At 34.8% G+C, this 16,842-nt stretch overlaps 1 protein-coding gene across 7 annotated transcripts in view; it reads right to left on the bottom strand.

Annotated features, from left to right (window-relative positions):
* ADAM23 (ADAM metallopeptidase domain 23) overlaps nt 1–16,842 on the bottom strand; it is a 66,108-nt gene that overhangs the window by 36,043 nt on the left and 13,223 nt on the right. For all 7 annotated transcript variants that reach the window (XR_010028592.1, XM_063162343.1, XM_063162342.1 and 4 more), the window contains exons 4-10: nt 10,338–10,401; nt 8,141–8,223; nt 7,402–7,465; nt 6,345–6,417; nt 5,783–5,856; nt 4,845–4,910; nt 1,878–1,949 (exon numbers count right to left, since the gene is read on the bottom strand). Coding sequence is in view for 6 of the 7 variants with exons in the window: in XM_063162343.1 (XP_063018413.1) it covers nt 1,878–1,949; nt 4,845–4,910; nt 5,783–5,856; nt 6,345–6,417; nt 7,402–7,465; nt 8,141–8,223; nt 10,338–10,401 (496 nt within the window). In the remaining variant the exon portion in view is untranslated. The remainder of the gene's footprint in view (nt 1–1,877; nt 1,950–4,844; nt 4,911–5,782; nt 5,857–6,344; nt 6,418–7,401; nt 7,466–8,140; nt 8,224–10,337; nt 10,402–16,842) is intronic.

The raw sequence follows: 16,842 nt of genomic DNA, 5'->3' as shown, positions 1-16,842 counted from the left end.
TAGCAATAGACAAGGAAACAACAATCAGGCATTAATAATAACAAAAGAGTTTTAAAATATGCATTTTAACATTGTGCTTGATACTTGATTCTGACACAAAACTACTGCTGTCTTTGGGTTGAGTTCAAAAAATGCCAAATTTTAATAACTAAGGTTATGCAGAACTTGTAGGTATAATATAATAATACAAAATAATACATAATACAAAAGATGTATTCCTTATCTGCCCTGATCAGAAACCCAGTTTTGTATCAGGGCAGAGTTATCCTTATGAAAAAGTCAATGTATAATATTCAGTTTAGAAAAAAAAAAAAAAAAAAAGAAATATAAAACCGAGAGATAGGAACCAGCTAAGCCCAGTTTTGTCCAAGACCTTGGAAGGAAAAGAGTATTAGCGTGCTTGAATCTCAGGGAGAGATGTTTCAGGCTGAGAACATACACAGAAAATGGTTTACAACATGAGCAAACCCAATGAAATTAAACTGCCTGGAATGACATAGGGGTGAATCAATAAAGACTTTATTTCTGTTTGCCTGGAGGAAAACTCTATTTCCTGAAGGAAACAGCAACAAAAAAAATGGAAGAGGGGGCAGAGAACCTGAAAACCTCTGAAAGCTGTTATCCTATTGCCAGCAATAAATCAGTAAGAAATACAGCCCACACCCTATGGACACAAGGGACTAACAAGGCAGAAAATCCTGCTCTTTTTCATGCTTTATTTAAAGAAAACACCCAATAAGATGTCCTTTTGTAAGATCTCTATGAAGGGACTGAATTCTACACAAGAATGAAGCCTGTGTTTCTGCATACACACAGATAAAAATGGAAAAACCAGACATAATAGAGAAAGAAAAGGTGGATTAAATAATTTTTGTTAAAATGAAGAAAAAACAGAAAGAAATAATTATCAGATGAGGAAAAAATAAAGATGTCACCTTTTCTTTGGGTATGACCAATATATATTGCAGAAATATTACAATTATTTACATTTTATATGCTCTAATAATTTTTCAGATCATTACAGAAAAATATTCCAAAACACTTCTGGTATTTCATGTATTATAAATATATTCACCTAAATTTTGAATATACATCCAGTACACTTGATATGTAAGAACAAATACTGCACTGTTTCCTCCAAGTCAAACTGCTGACAATGTTTTGGACTGAATCATACAGTTCCACAGGTATCAATAATGTCACATGGAAAAGGGACTCAGTCAGCATTTGGCACCCTCTGTATTCTTCCCTACTAGAAAATCTACCTGCTTTCACTACATATAGAGCTCTTAAACATGTGTGATCATTATATATGTACCAAAAAGAGGAATAAAACCCTCCCAAATTAATTTTACCACAAATATTACTTTTAGTTTATATGCTGTATGCAAAATTGTATTAAATTTAGCAGAGATACAAGTATGGTATTTGTGACAGTTCCACACATTTATAATGCAGTACAGTGGCATTTTGTTTCTTTTTAAGATATAAATAGAGATTTATACAGCAGATTATTTTATTCACACTGGCTTTTTCTTCCAATAGATATATGTATCCCTTGTGAGCTATACTTGCACTTTCAATCACTTGTAGTTAGATACAAATATAAATTTGATTAAATCTCATTCTTAATTGGTGACAGATAATGAAATCACCCCTGCCAAAGACAAACTCTGAGAGCTGCAAGCTTTAAGAAAAATGCCACAGATAATCTGATAGTTTCTTATACATTCACCCCAGGCTATTCTTCTGCAGAGGAACTAGAAGTGCACTTTAAAGTGTAATTGAAATTTGGTATCTGAAAATGATAGCATTTTTAACACTGCGCTAAAGTAGAAGCCAGTGAATCAGTTTTCAGAAGAAATATTGATACTTACAGCATCTACAAGGTTTACCACAGACTTTGCAAAATTGTTTGTGTATGCAGTTGAAGAACGGTGCCTTTTGAACTAAAAGAAGAGAAAGTAGAACACAGTGAGAATTTAAATATTTATTACTAATTCTTTATTTTTACAGCACGAAAGTAAAATTAATAATTTAAGAAAGAGTAATGGGAAAACTCAAAAAACCTTTCAGATCACAGCCTATACCTCATATTCAAGAATCCCTGGAAGATAAAGGGAGCTATGTATGTTATGTAGCCTTTCCCAACTGTAAAAGGAGCATTTAACCATAAGAAATACTATGTTTAGAATCAGAGTTCAAATGTTTGAGACAAAATTACAGGTAAACATGAACACAAACATGAGCTCAAAATTGAGAGGATGCTTTACCCATTAAAATTATTTAATCTGATGAGTTACATATCAGACTGTAGCAGCCACGTTCCATCACTTTAATTACAAGACATGAAGATGAAGCATTTACCACTTATCCTGTGCACAGCTCTTTGCAAAGGCCTTTTCTACAACAGCACAATACTTTTGTGACACGGAGCAGTAGTTATAGGAAAAGGCAAAATGGAAGGGGGAGCACATGGTAAAAGTAAATACGTGTTTGAACATTAAAACAGTTAAGCTGAATATCTTAAATCCTAACTTCACATTTTTTTTAATAGACCTAGATGAGCTGTATTACGAGTTCTGCTTCACAATGTCTGTGCATGTCATTACAATGGTTTCATGTCTTTCCTCATCCTGCCTCAAAAGCCCCTTCTGTTCCAAGTCAAATTTTTTAAAGATGCAGCTATGGTATCTGAACATAAATCCATTTGACTTTCAAGAAACTGTAAAACTATAAACCAAGATTATATTACACAGTATGATTTGCAGATAGGAAAAATTGGTCTTCAAAATTTCACAGAAAATGAACATGAAATTGCTTAGAACAGGGGAGAAAAGCCTTTATCAAAAAACTTGCTAATTTCAGCTACTGGCTAAAAGCAATAAGGTCTCATTGCCTCACAGTGTTCCATGAAACTGTCAGTTATTCTCTCTATGAAACACAGTACTTCAAAAGAGGCCTTGGAAGAAGAAACTCTTCTGTGAGCAATTGAGTAGCTGCTCTCAGGTATGGTGCTAGTAGGTGCCCAGGATGCACACTGAGAGGAGCACTATACCATGGACTGCTCCCCAGAGAACAATGACAGTGGGGAAGGGGGAAAGGGTGCCTTTGGCTTTTTGTTTTGAGCCAATCCCAAACCTTCCCAGAAGTGGAAAGGTAAAGTAATATGCTTTGAAAAATGTTCTTGGTTTTCATGAAAGAATTAAAATGCTAAAATCAACAGTAATATACCACGTAATGTGGTTAAACACAGATTCTAAACGAAATTAACCTAAACCAGTAAAAAACACAACAACCTAATTTAATGTGTTGAGATATCTTTATTGCTAGAGGAAAGGAAATGCTGTGAAAATACACAGTATTAACCATTTAACACAATGATCAAGGAGGTTTAAGATACTTCTTCCAACAAAGACCTTTGCTGCAGGGGAAACATGCCCTCTCCTAGTAAGCAGAAAACCTTGAAAGTCTATTTAGCGAGTTCCTGGACAGGCAAGCTGTGACTCCTAACTGTGAACACTCTCCTAAGTATGTCCATTTTATTCTTTGAAAATAATTACTCTCTGTTTCTAAGTCACTGATGATTATGAAGCAAAAAATCTCGTGCTATAAGTTCTAGCATAAAGCTTTAGAGAAGACAACAGTGTCTGTAGTAAGTGTAGCGAGCACCTTCAAGCACATCTGCAGTACAAGAGGCCAGGGGAAAGAGACAGACATAGGAATATTTTCTCTTCATAAGGAACACCAAGCATAGACAAAATGGCCATAATTTCAGTTACTGTGTCCAATTGCTAAATAACCATCACCTGAATACTCCTAAGAGCAGTTTTCTACCAGGTGGCTTTACAAATGAAAACAGCTTAAGAAATTTCTGTCCTGCTTTTTCCACCCATTCAAATTCCCTCCACAGTGCTAAATTAACACAGATAAAATATAGGCTATGTTTGCCCAGAGTACTTCTATGATTCATTAGACAGGTGAGGGGAGGGTACATTATCTGTCTATTCAGCATTGGAACAACTATGAATTACTGCATCCTGTTCTGATATCTTCAATTTCTTGTTCTTAAATACCATCCTTTAGTGTTGACAACAGAGCCCACGACTCCATAAAGCACTTGGAAACTTGCAGCAGGGTGAGAGACATGAAAAGCTCTTTACTTGCAAATAAAATAAGTGAAAACTATTGTATCAGCAAAATTTGATTTAAAAAATACAAGTAGAAGTTGTGCTTATAACAAATATCACTTAGTCTAACTTTTTCCAGTCATCTTTCAAGACAAAAAGGGAAAAAAATTGGGCTTTCCTCCCCCCATGCATGTTGGGTTTTTTAATGACACTTTCTGAATCAAACAAACAACTTACCTTGCACTCCATTATCACCCCTGTTTATAAGTATGGAGTAGCCACAAAGAACAATCAGAGTTTTGTCTACATGTTTTGCTGCATTAAAATTTAAATTAGTAAAACTAAACTCAAAGTAACGAATTCTGACTTCTTTCTATATAACTTCAAAGATAGGATGTAATTTTAGAACATTTAGTGTGTTTCTTCTGGACAAAAACGTTTTGTTGTTTTACTTTGTTAGTGATGGGCATATTGATTTATCCATTTGATAGCAAAGTGTTCCACATTCATTTTGAATATATAATTGCCCCAGAAATTCTTAGGTAACATTAAGTTTCATTAGGTATTATGGCCTACAGTGTGTCTTACAGTACAAATGTTAATAGCTGTTGATAAATAAAATCCTGGGCCCAAAAATGGTAACAATTTATAGGCTGTACATCAGCCTACAAACTGTCACCAAAAGGAAGATTACCACTGAATTGATATACTTACCATTTTATGGTCATTTACTATCATGAGTTCCAGATATTTCATTTCTTCAAAGACACCACGAGACAACTGATGAATTAAAGAAATTCTTTGAGAAATCATGAAGATGTAGTTCTTTTCAAAAATAACTGCAGCTGATTTTTAATATATATACAAATAAAATATCTATTGTTTAGGGTATGTAAATCATAAACAACTGGGTGAGAAATGCAAGTAGGGTAAAGGATCATAGTTCCAGCAACTTAAACACTGGCTGAGAATCTGAGCCACATCACCAGGAAGTTCAGGGTGCACTCTTTTGGCTCCAGTGCAGACACCACCACTGCTTTCCTCCTCCTTACATTATGTACTATTCACCACAGATTTAATGAGGAAGGAAGTTACTAAAAAGATAAGCACCCTCAAAAATATGGTGTGGATTGTGCAACTCAGTGAATAAATTCAGAATAATCTCCTTTAACTCAATTATTCCCCTAACTGATACATATGCATGTGAAGATCATGAGGACTGCCCACTTAGGTTCTCCCAGTAACCCAGTTCTGGGTGTCCTCATTTGGATTTTTGATCTAATCATGCTACTTAATGAGCCAAGTGACAATAAAGTCAGATATCTATAAAGTAGCAAAAGTTCATTCAAAATTATTCTTTATTCTCAAGTAGACAAAAAATTAAAATTCTAAAGTAATTTCCACTACTGAATTTCAATTGAATTGATGCATAACAATGTTGTGACTTTAGAAAGTTTATCATTTTTCTTCCAGATTTTCTATTTATGAAGAAAAGTCTTGTTTTCTCATTTGATAATAGTATTATGGGACAATATTAAGCTTCTGAAAATACTTATTTCCTAAATCCTATATTCTCTTGACATTAAAAAATATAGAAATTAGTGAGTTTGATATTATAAATGGTCTTAAGTCAGGATCACACTTCTACTTACTGCTCTCTTTCTTCTCCTTCTCCTCAGCCACTGCAGCTCAGACAGAAAAGGCCATTCAGAACTAGAGTCAGTCTCTGTAAAAATTACAATTTAAGAAGTATTTATGTACACTGTCCAAACCAAAAGCAGATTAACATCACAAAAATTAGAAACACTCTTGCTATTCAAAAGCTCATTTTTAAAAAGATATAAGACATCAAAACTCAAGTAATTCAGAAATTTTAAAGCATGCAAGGAGAGGTGAAGAAATGAAAACCTGGGCTTAGAATATATATACATTTTCCTCTATCTCATTGCCTCAGTAACATTAATATCACTGATTAAATTCAGTGATTTTCAGAGAAAAGCTAAATACAGGTCTGGGGATGAAAGTCTTACAGTTGCCTTTTGAAAAATCTATAACCCATGGCAATAATTTTGAAACAAGACAGGTAAATATCTATTTTTCAAGATTTTCTAAATAATCAGCAATTTTATAAACACTCCTAGCCTAATACTCAATTTTTCCAAATTATATATACAATTATTTCCAATATTTAAAAACTCATAAGCAAAAACATACCAAGGTCCCGCAACTGCTTGGAGGTTTGTGTTCCATAAGTTCTTTGGATGATATGTGGCCTACTTTTACTTTCCTAAAAAGAAAAATATATGACATTTTCTTCTAATTAATACCATCAAGTGAAAAATGTGGCACTTCTTTCAGTATCTATAATTTTCCAGTCACTACAACGTGTTGGCTCAGCAGCATTAGTAATTTGTCACACACCATACATATACTGTCAAAAACAAACTAGAGAGAGACAAGCTTGAGAACCGTGGCACAGCATCTGCAATATATCCCACAGACCAAGCAGGATACAAACCTTGAGAATTCTCTGTCCCAATGTTGCAAAATCATTTCACTAAAAATCACTCAGAAGTTAGAAATATACCTAGTTTTACTACTGTCTGTGAGACTTTGGCAGCTGTATTAACAGCTGAAGTTTTAGAAATGGTTGTACACATAAAACATAAAATACAAAAAAGAAAAGCAAAATACTTGCATAAATGCAATCCTATATGCTGATCCAGCATAATCTTACATTTGAATATGCTGGATCACAATCATTTAAGCTACACAATGATCACTGACTTAAGACATACAAAGTTTAAGATACCCAGATGCAATTATCTATTTAAGTATGCTTTTTGTGGACTCATGGCAGGCCAAGAGCAATCCGATGCAGCTATTTAGAGAGGAATGTACAAATGAGTTTTAGAGATCCTTTTAATGAATTTATAAACACTTTACTTCAAGTACTAGAGCAAACTGATAAACACTTTTTGACAGTCCATAATCCTGTGCTATGGGAAACAGTTTTACTTGTCTGTTCACAGCATCTAAATGATCAACAGCAAGTAGGAAACAAAGGATTAAAGAAAAGCAGAAAAAATTGTAGGTAAATAATAATTACATAATTGCCACCTTAAACAAATTCAAATCAAGTGTTTTAAAATATTTTAAATTTCCATATGAATGCATGAAACATATCACTTATTGACTTATTTTAATACTTTTATTTGGTATTCCTTGAGCACTCTCCCAAACCAAATAAATTAGACAAAAATAAACTTACTGCAGTGTGGGTCAGATCCATTGGTTCTATCAAGTATAAATAAGTACTGTCTTCAAACATGCCACTAGAACATGGAGAAAAAGAAGTGATATTTAGGATTACAAGGCAATCAGTTTGACTCCATTATATGAATTTTGATAAGGCAAAATCAAACTTAGGGCTGAAAAACTGATCAATATTAAATATATGTTCATTACTACCACCTGTAGCTAAAGCCAAGACTGGAGGATTATTAAGATATTTGGCACTTTTTAATGGACTAACAGTAAATGTAGTGGCAATGCAATGATAAAATACCAAAAGGGGTAAAGACTTGACCTTGGAAAAAGGAAGTCCTACGACACACCCTGAGCATGCAAAATATAATCAACAGCTGAGCTGAACTTAGCAGGAACTAATGCTAATATCTTGCATTTTTTCCTTGTACAATCTAACAAAAAGATCGATTTTTCTACGATAGAATCATATATGAGTACTGAGCATGCAAACTGCTGAAATATAATTATTTTTTATCCTTTACCATAATGAGTCATCAGGGGAAATATTTACCTGCACTTATTGTATTCAAAGGTTTCATGAGACAGCATCAAAACACTAATTCCAATGATAATAAGAAAAATTTAAAAACATTAAAAAATCTTTGAGCCTGTAGTGCTTCAGTTCTTTCTATATTAAGAGACAATATTAAAGAATAATAATTTGTTATAGCCTTGTTTAAAAAATGAGAACATGCACTTACTGAAGTCCATTACAAGTTGAAAGAGCAACTTTGGAATCCTTCACACCTCTGATATTTCCATGGTAGTAACAATGCTCTCCCCCCTAATAATTTTTAAAAACAAAAAAACAAACACACATACAAAATTATCCTGATTTAATGTGTGTTGCATAAAACCAATGCCAAAAAAATCTCACAGTAACAATACACATTAACCTCATTTATTTACTTGTCTTTACCATCTATCAGCAGTAAGCTCAGTAAAATAAAAAGTATTCTCAAAAAATTTTATTAAAAACCCTGAAGTGTAGTTGTCTCTCAGCCATTGCTTGAAAAACCTACTATTCATCATAAAAATACTTTTAATTCTTGCGTCATATCATCTGAACTCCAACATGCATATTAAACCCATTCTTTATGTAATGATTATAATGCAAGACAGTAAAAAACATGTAAATGCTCTTGGTCTATGACAGCACTACTTCCATTGTGCATCTTAATTAATGAGTTATTCAGATTCTGATTTAAATTCCTTACAGGTTATTGGATATAATTAAATCAAAGTACTTTACAGAAAGTAATCATTCTGTGTTTACTCTTCCATCATTGAGAATACATAAAACATGCTTTTTAACAGCTAAATTTGATTTCTTTTCTTTAAAGATGATCACCTGAGTAAAGAAATTGTTGTTTGTTCTTCAGTCATCTTTGTAATTAACTACCTCTTTCATGAAAATACAGTACCTTTCATTGAGATCTCACTTCTCTAGATCCACATCAGGAAACAAAACAACCTTTTACCTGGGCATAAAATGTATTACAAGATACTGCAAATGACCAGAACACAGTCCTTATTTGACCTCCTACACAAATTGTGTGGGGTTCTGGGATCTTTTTATTATCTCTAATGAAGCCTTTTACACATTAACATGACCTCAGGAGCTCTATTATCACTTCCAAATGCAGCAATTCAGAAAACATCCCCTAGGAAGTTTGGATCAAGTTACTGCAGCATGCAAAGGTAGCCCATTTGCTGAGTCTGAAGTTCTAATACAATTTTCCAATGAGATTCATGATTCAGCAACCGCAGTGCTCAATGCTAGTGCTGCAGCTGACAATTGCATGAGCTAGTCTAAATGCCAGAGGGAATTGTTTTCTTGCATCATTTAGCATTTTGGCCTATTCTGCACAATACTGAGTCTTAATGGAACATCTTTGTATGTAACATGAAACTGCTTTTCTTCTTCATGGAAGAAAACAAAAGCATATCTCAGTAATTACACTGCAATGGAGTTGTTTAATTCTGCCCTAATCAGCCATTTATAATTTTGAGATTCTCTACAGAAAGGGCAAAATAATAAACCAGACACCTAATACTTGGACAACACAGTCTGGACTTTCTGAAGACATGAACACAACCAGAATGCTTGCTTCCCTCTACTCTAAATACAGATATCATTCATACATAATAAGACTGCAAAAAATACTTTGGCATTTCTACCAAATACAAAGAAAATAATTGCCTGCAAATGTAGTTTATAACCTTCCTAGGAACCTTCCAGTCCTCATTTTGTTACTACAAACAAACAAAAAGACTGGTCTGGTTCCCTAAGGGCTGAACTACCTTGCAGAACTTCAATCTGGCTTTGGATCAATAGCCTATGGCACTGAATTCAATTTGGGAGCCAGTCTGACAACAAAATTAATTAGATGTCTAGCAATATGCTGGTTTTGTAATAACTCCAGAAGTTAAGGTTTCAGTTAAATCTTTCATTTTCTGTTTCATGGCTGTACAATCCTTGCAAACAAAAGTCACCAGAAGACTTTTAGGTTTGTTTAAATGTCTTACATTACCATTATTTTTTCTCCTTGCACTTTGTGCTAAGGACACATAAATAGTTAATGAAGACTAATCTGGTGGTGACTTCAACCCCTCCACCTGCTATATTTTACATTATGTAATTGTCCTGGCAGTAATGGATCATCTTCACTACTACCACCTACAAATGCCTACTCCTCACCCCAAAACACAGCTTTTCTTTTTTGTACAATTCCTCTTGGATCACTGAGATATCCGTACACTGAGATCACGTTACCTTCTATGTGTGGAAAAACACTTCTGAAGTTTATAAGTCTTGCAAAACATTTTTTCTCCCTCTTTTTTTTTAACATTTTATTGGCATTGTTCCCTCAGAATGACAATTTAAGAACACAATACCTTTGAAAATTTTGGTTTTCCATCTTCATAGTGGATCTCCACATAGTTGGAAGATAACAAATCACTGTCAAAGAAAGGATAAATAAAGATGAGAAAAATCTGAGTACTCTTTCTATTGCTATGGGTAGGTTTGAGGGGTTTTGTTAACATTTTCAAAGCATTTTTATTTTGCTTGTACATTAGTTAAAAAAAAATAATTTAAGCAGTTTATATTTGGTAAATGGTTTGAAGGTACACTGGAAGTGAGAGTGTGGTATAGAAGGGGGAATTTCATTCTGCAATCTAATCCCCTGTATTTTAGCTTTACAATTAGATTACCAGCCTTCTAAATATGCAAAAAATACCCTTTGGCTTTAGAACTTTCCTTGCTGACAGTATATGTATTTCAGTTCATCACAATTTTCAAATAGCTTTTCCATTCTATCTTAAAGAGTAAATAGAATGTATGTAAGGCTGAACAAATAAATACACCATTCTTTTGAAGACAGGAGTGTATAATCACTTTCACAAGCTGCAAATACTCAGTTTTTTTCCAAAAGCAATAATGTTCCTTAAAAGAAAACACACAATGCAGAACCCAAAACACACTCCATAATACCCTTTTTCTTACTTTCACTTTTAATTTTCAGACACCTTTCTCATTCTTATTTCCTTTCTAACTCTGGCAAGAAAATTTCAGAAGCATACTAATTTTCCATAATGTGTAATTTACAGTTTTGTTGGTTTATTTGAACTCAGCTTAGCCAGCCTGCACATGTCCTGTAATAACCTCAGTGCCCCATTCACATCTCACCCTGTTACAATCAGGGTTGCAGCATAATGCCCAGGGAGAGCAAAGCAATTAACGACATTGACTGGCCCACCAAATATGCAAGATAAGCATTTTACTTAATGTGATCCAGAATTCTTAGCATTTTTGAAGTCTCTAATGTACACTGGCAACTAAAAAAAAGAATTTAAAAAATCATTAAAAGGTCTGATACTGGTACATATATCAAAACAAAAATATCATTGCTACAAATAAAAACCACCATTATGGAAGTCTGGTGTGGCAAAATAGCTCTGATGGGAATTCATGACTAAAAACAACCTATGATAATGGGTATCTCAAACTCAGATTAGGCTATTAGCAATCCTGATAACACTAACTCTGGGACTCCTGGCTCCTCAAATCAATTCTTCATGCCATATTTATCAGGCATTACACTCATTAGAGAGCATCCTGCAGAAGTCAGTTACCATGGTTCTCTCAGAAGCTCTTCCTCATGAAACTGACACAGCACACTCGGGGCCTGCAAAACCGAGGCTAATAGCCGTGAATAATTACTGAAGTCTAATAATTTCCCTTAAACATCACTGTGAAGGCATTATTAAAGTGATTTTTTTTAAAGTGCATATTTAAAAATAAATTCAGTTGCATGAAATAATTTTAACTTTGTGTCATAGTAAGCTATAAGCTTTCTGCAGAAAATACAAATGCTGTATAAATAGTTTAAGTACTTGACTACAATGCAAATATTTATTTCTTCAACATGGCAAGATTGAAGCTTGTAAAAAGGCATACATATACAAAGCAATTAGAGTGTTGATAATGTCCTTTTACTTTTTGCATTTTTCTTACTTGTTATGAAGCATGAAGACTACTGTTCCCAGTACGGGATGGTACAGACAAGGCTACAGGTAACTGACATAATCAAGAAGACTGAAAACTGTAATTAGAATACAAGTATTAAAAAAATTACTGAGAATTATTAAACACAGGAACTGTGTTAACATGATAGGGCCCTGACCAGATTCCAATTTTTACACACATTTCTGCTTTAATTCATGAAGACCATTTGATTTCTTCAAATTCCTGGATCAGCACTTATCTACCTGTTGCCAAATCAAGCTCGCAGTTTCACACCTTCTTTTTTTGCTCTCTTTTAGTATGACTCTTATATGACTGATCTCAGAACTTCTTTCTATGCTAGCTAGTGCTTTTTGCATCTCGTAGGACTTGCAGTAAGTGGTATCCCCTTTGTGTACTGACTCCCAACTAACTACAGTTTAATTACAGCATTTCTCTCAGATTTATCTTATTTTGTGTGACATAAGAGCTGCTCAAAACTTTAGTCTACCCTTTGCAGCACCTTTCCAGAGTTTAGTATTCTTTTCTTGGATTTTGGTTGAGCTTCTTTTGTAACTTAGTTGGTTCCTCATCTGCCAACCTTTTCCATTCTTTAGCCTCTCATTAGTTCCAACTGCCAAAGAATTCCCAGTTGGGTTTTGCCCTAATACCATGTCCCACATGACAGGATATCTAACATGGAGTACTTATGATGGAAAACTCCTGTATGTATATATACAAATACTACAAGGACAAAGCAGGGATGCAGACAGTTTCCCAGTAGACAGTTTCCACACTTTTCTCATCTCTGCCTTTCCCACATGTATGGGGTCTGTGTGGCAAGGTTTTGGTAGTGGGGGAGCTGTGGGAGGGGCTCTCTGAGAAGCTGCTGGGAGCTTCCCCCATGTCCAACAGAGCTGGTGCCAGCCAGCTCCAAGATGGACCTTTGGCATCTGCAGGACACAAGGCACATCAGTGAAATTCTCCATGCTGAACAAATGCCCTCCACAGAAAATGAAAGCCACTGTTTATGAAATACTTCCCAAGTGCCATGCTATGAACAAAACTCGACTTTAATTTGTGAAGCACCCTTTTGGCAAATGTAACACAGTATCCATCACCTAGAAGGTGGAGCGGAAAATCTTTTATAAGACTTTTGATTTCACAAAATTGTTTCTCATGCAAGGCTGGACTGGAGTGTTTATCTCTAGTTTCTGGTCATTATTATGTTTTTAAGCTTGCCACACAACCACCAAGGTCATGCAAGGGCTTTTTTCTCTTAACATTTCCCTCAGGACAGCAAGAATTTTGAACATTGCATTATAAAATAACAGTCAGCTGATCCTTAAACTGTATGCCTCTCCCTTGGCAAGTACCGGATTTTTGTCAGGTACCTTGTATCACTGTCTCATTTCAACTATCTGCCTACACTAGCAAAACGTCCAAAAGAACATCTTGCTTGCAAACATTGAGAAAGACAGGAAGGGTAAGGAAATTTGTTCTACATTTTGCTAAAACTCTGGGAATAACAACAGATGTAAAAATATACATAGAACTGCTACAGTAAATTTCCCCTACGAAACTTTTACCTGTTATTAACGCTGACAAACCTGACAAAAGACAAAGTATTAAAGGAAAAAAAAAAATAGAATGCTTAACCAAAATAACTTTCAAACATTTTTTCCTACACAAAAGACATACACAGAAGATCACTGTAATTTCACCAGGAGGTGTGATGGGGCCCTTTATGTAGGTGGCATCAAAAAGAAAGGCCTAGAATATATTGATTAAGAGCTCATGTAGAAGAACAATTGCCTGAGGAATGAGGCACAAAACTCATGCATAAAGTAGGGGTCTCCACAGCACAAAATAACTCTTCTTCCTTCATTGTCACTTACAGAATGCCTAAATTTACCTCTGAAAGACAAATCTGAGTTTTATGAAATACATTTGCATCTCATCTATACTGGACTGTGTTTTGCCACCTTTGATCCATTTTGAGCCATTCACATCTTGCTTAGGGCAGAAATGCATCCAGCACAGCAAATTTTACTTTCAGTATGACAAGCACCAGAAACAGTGCAAGCTTTAACTGAAATGAGTGTCAGTCATGATCACATCAGACAAAGTCTGTTTAGGTAGTGACACATTAGTATGATCCTGTGCAATGAACACACAAAGTTGCAACGTACTGAATGAACTCATGACAAAATAACTTGTCTGCTGTGTCCTTTTCTACAGTTCCTTCCTGCCCTTGTTTATCTCAGATAATTGTTCTTATTGAGCTGTCTTGCTCCCTGACTCTTCTATCTGAGCTACACTGAGAAATGCAAGATAAGCAGCAAAGGGATCTGCCATTCCCTGTAGCTGCTGCCTTTGAAGGCACAGACCAGCTGTTAAAGCAAGCAGCAGATGCTTTCTGAAGAACTCACATCCACTTCCCTGGCATGTATTTCACTGCTGATGTTTTCATTAGCAGGAGAGCTGCAGAGTAAAAGTGGCTTACCTCAGCTGGCATCTAACTATCCTGATGAAGAGAATTGATTTGGGTTGGAAAAGGCTATGAAATTACCAAAAGGTATCATATACAAGTGAGCAAATTCCCTTCCAGCAACCTAGCAGACAGCCTGCAGAAAATCAGAGTTCAGCAAAAATTACCGTTCTTGCATACTTCTTAAATTACCTTTATACTAACCTACTACCAGGCAACACTTAATTAACTGTTCTGAAATGTTTCAAGCTCAGTACCAGTGTCTGAGCAACCTAGTTTAGTTGAATTATTTAGCAGAACACCCATCAGATGTTTTTGTCCATTTGACAGATAGAGTTTAGTAGCACATAAAGGCGGGAAAAACAAAAAAAAACAAAGAGACCTTGCTGCAGTATTGTTTTAAAACAATCAAGGCATGAGCATCTAATGCAATGCCCATCTACAGCCTTGTTTATAGTAACAGTTTCAATTATATTCACAAACTTTGTTGAACTCAAAGTTTTTAGGTGAATTTATTAAATTTCTATTGTTTATTTAAGGAATGTCATAAATACTCAAAGTTTCCTTCTGAAAAACTGTGACTAGCTTTCCCATTTTCATTCTAAAAATAATTAAATTTTATTTTAAAAAATAATTATAAAAAAAACCCCAAGAATCAAGTAGTTTCTCAAATAATTCAGTTATTGCCCTCCTGTTTTTTAAATTAGGCTAACATTGTAACCTCCTCTGGGACCATTCTCCAGTTAATTCAGTCCTACAGAAACATACACCACAAAGAATAAACACCAATTATAAGGTTTAAACAATTAGATAAACTTTTCTCTTATGTTGGCTGCACTTCACAAAAGAAACTAACTTTCCACCACAGTCATATTTTAATATCTCAAATTGTTAAGTCATGCGGTCAAATGCAGTGGGGATGTGTTTTTTCAGTTCATGTCAAAGATGCCAAATATTTTTTCTATGATAACTTCATGGAAAAGAAATCCATTTTCCTGGAAACAGAGTCTCCTGGAAAGATGGACCTCTATAGAGAAAAGAAGGAAAAGCTAAAAAATACAGACTGATTTTGGTGATTTCTTTTTCCTCCCCTTCCCCAAGAATCCTAAATTTTGAGGCAAGTCATCCATAGGAAGGGAGAGAAATTTTTGTCTTTGGGTTTCCCCTCTGTTTCTGTCCATATCAATTAACTAATTTCCTATTCTTGGGTGTGTCTCAGCCCCCACAGTCCCACTGGGTGAAGGTTCCAGCACAGCCTCAGCCCCGTGTGCTGGAACTAGACCATGGCTCTAAACTGACAGGAAATACAGCCAACTTCCCTCCTCACTAAAAAACCAGCAAGTAGACATTTCTAATTCACTGCTTTTGGTAGTGCTACTCTTTAATGTGTTTTAGTACTACACCAGAACATAAAGCCTGCTACCATAAAATAGGGCTTTATGAGTTACCTGCACAAACTCAACTCTTTCAGCAGAAAAACAGCAAGTTAAAAGCCTTTTTACATGTTGCTGGAAATGAGATCATTAAAAACTAATTTTCTAGCACCTTGCAAACATTTGTTTGCAAGGTAAATAATGCAGCAATATAAAATAAGAAACTGGTCAGATATACTAGAATCATTGATTACCCAAATACAATGTTCCAACATTGCCATTTGAGGACAAAAGTGAACTTACTGAAATAAGTGAACAAAGGTTCTTTATATAAATTCTGTTTTATGACAATGCTACATGCTATTCATTGCATAGGAGGTTTATTGACTTTGGCCAGACAATCTTAGTTGAATTGTAAGTCTAACTTTTCCAGTGGGATTGTTACCCCACTACCACATTACAATCACCACACTACAAATACCTTACAATCTTCCATTTTCATACTAAGAGTATTAACTGAAAACATTATTAACCCATTACAGATTAATGAAATTGAATATCCAATTTTCTTCACTTAATTGCCAAGTTATAGTATTTGCTGTGAAAAAAGAGCATCTGCAACACAGAAGGTAGGAAATCACAAAGTTTTCAACAGTGGTATAGAAAACCAAAAACGAGAACCTGTTTGCATGCAACAACCATCCTCAATCTTAGCTTTAATTACTTGTAGAACATTCAAAAAAACCACACAGGAACAAAACTAAAATGCACAGAACACATACAGTGTAGGTGGCACTAACTCACCTTAGACAACTGATGCAAATACATATTCATAATATACAAGTGTATTCCCAATTGTTCTGCCTTTGCTTCTGACTAGACACTAGCACTAGCACTATGCCAACTACAACCCAACACAGCAGCAAAATGCTGCTTTTTGCTGAACACATAAAAATAACTGAAACACAGGAATGGGTCTTTTTCAAATCATTGTCTATGGGTATTTACAATTTATGTTACAAGTTTTAGGAC

Source organism: Melospiza melodia, chromosome 8, assembly GCF_035770615.1.
Source record: "Melospiza melodia melodia isolate bMelMel2 chromosome 8, bMelMel2.pri, whole genome shotgun sequence".
NCBI classification, from domain to species: domain Eukaryota; kingdom Metazoa; phylum Chordata; class Aves; order Passeriformes; family Passerellidae; genus Melospiza; species Melospiza melodia.
The sequence above is the reverse complement of the archived record's forward strand: the minus strand, read 5'-3'. Positions and strand labels throughout refer to the sequence as shown.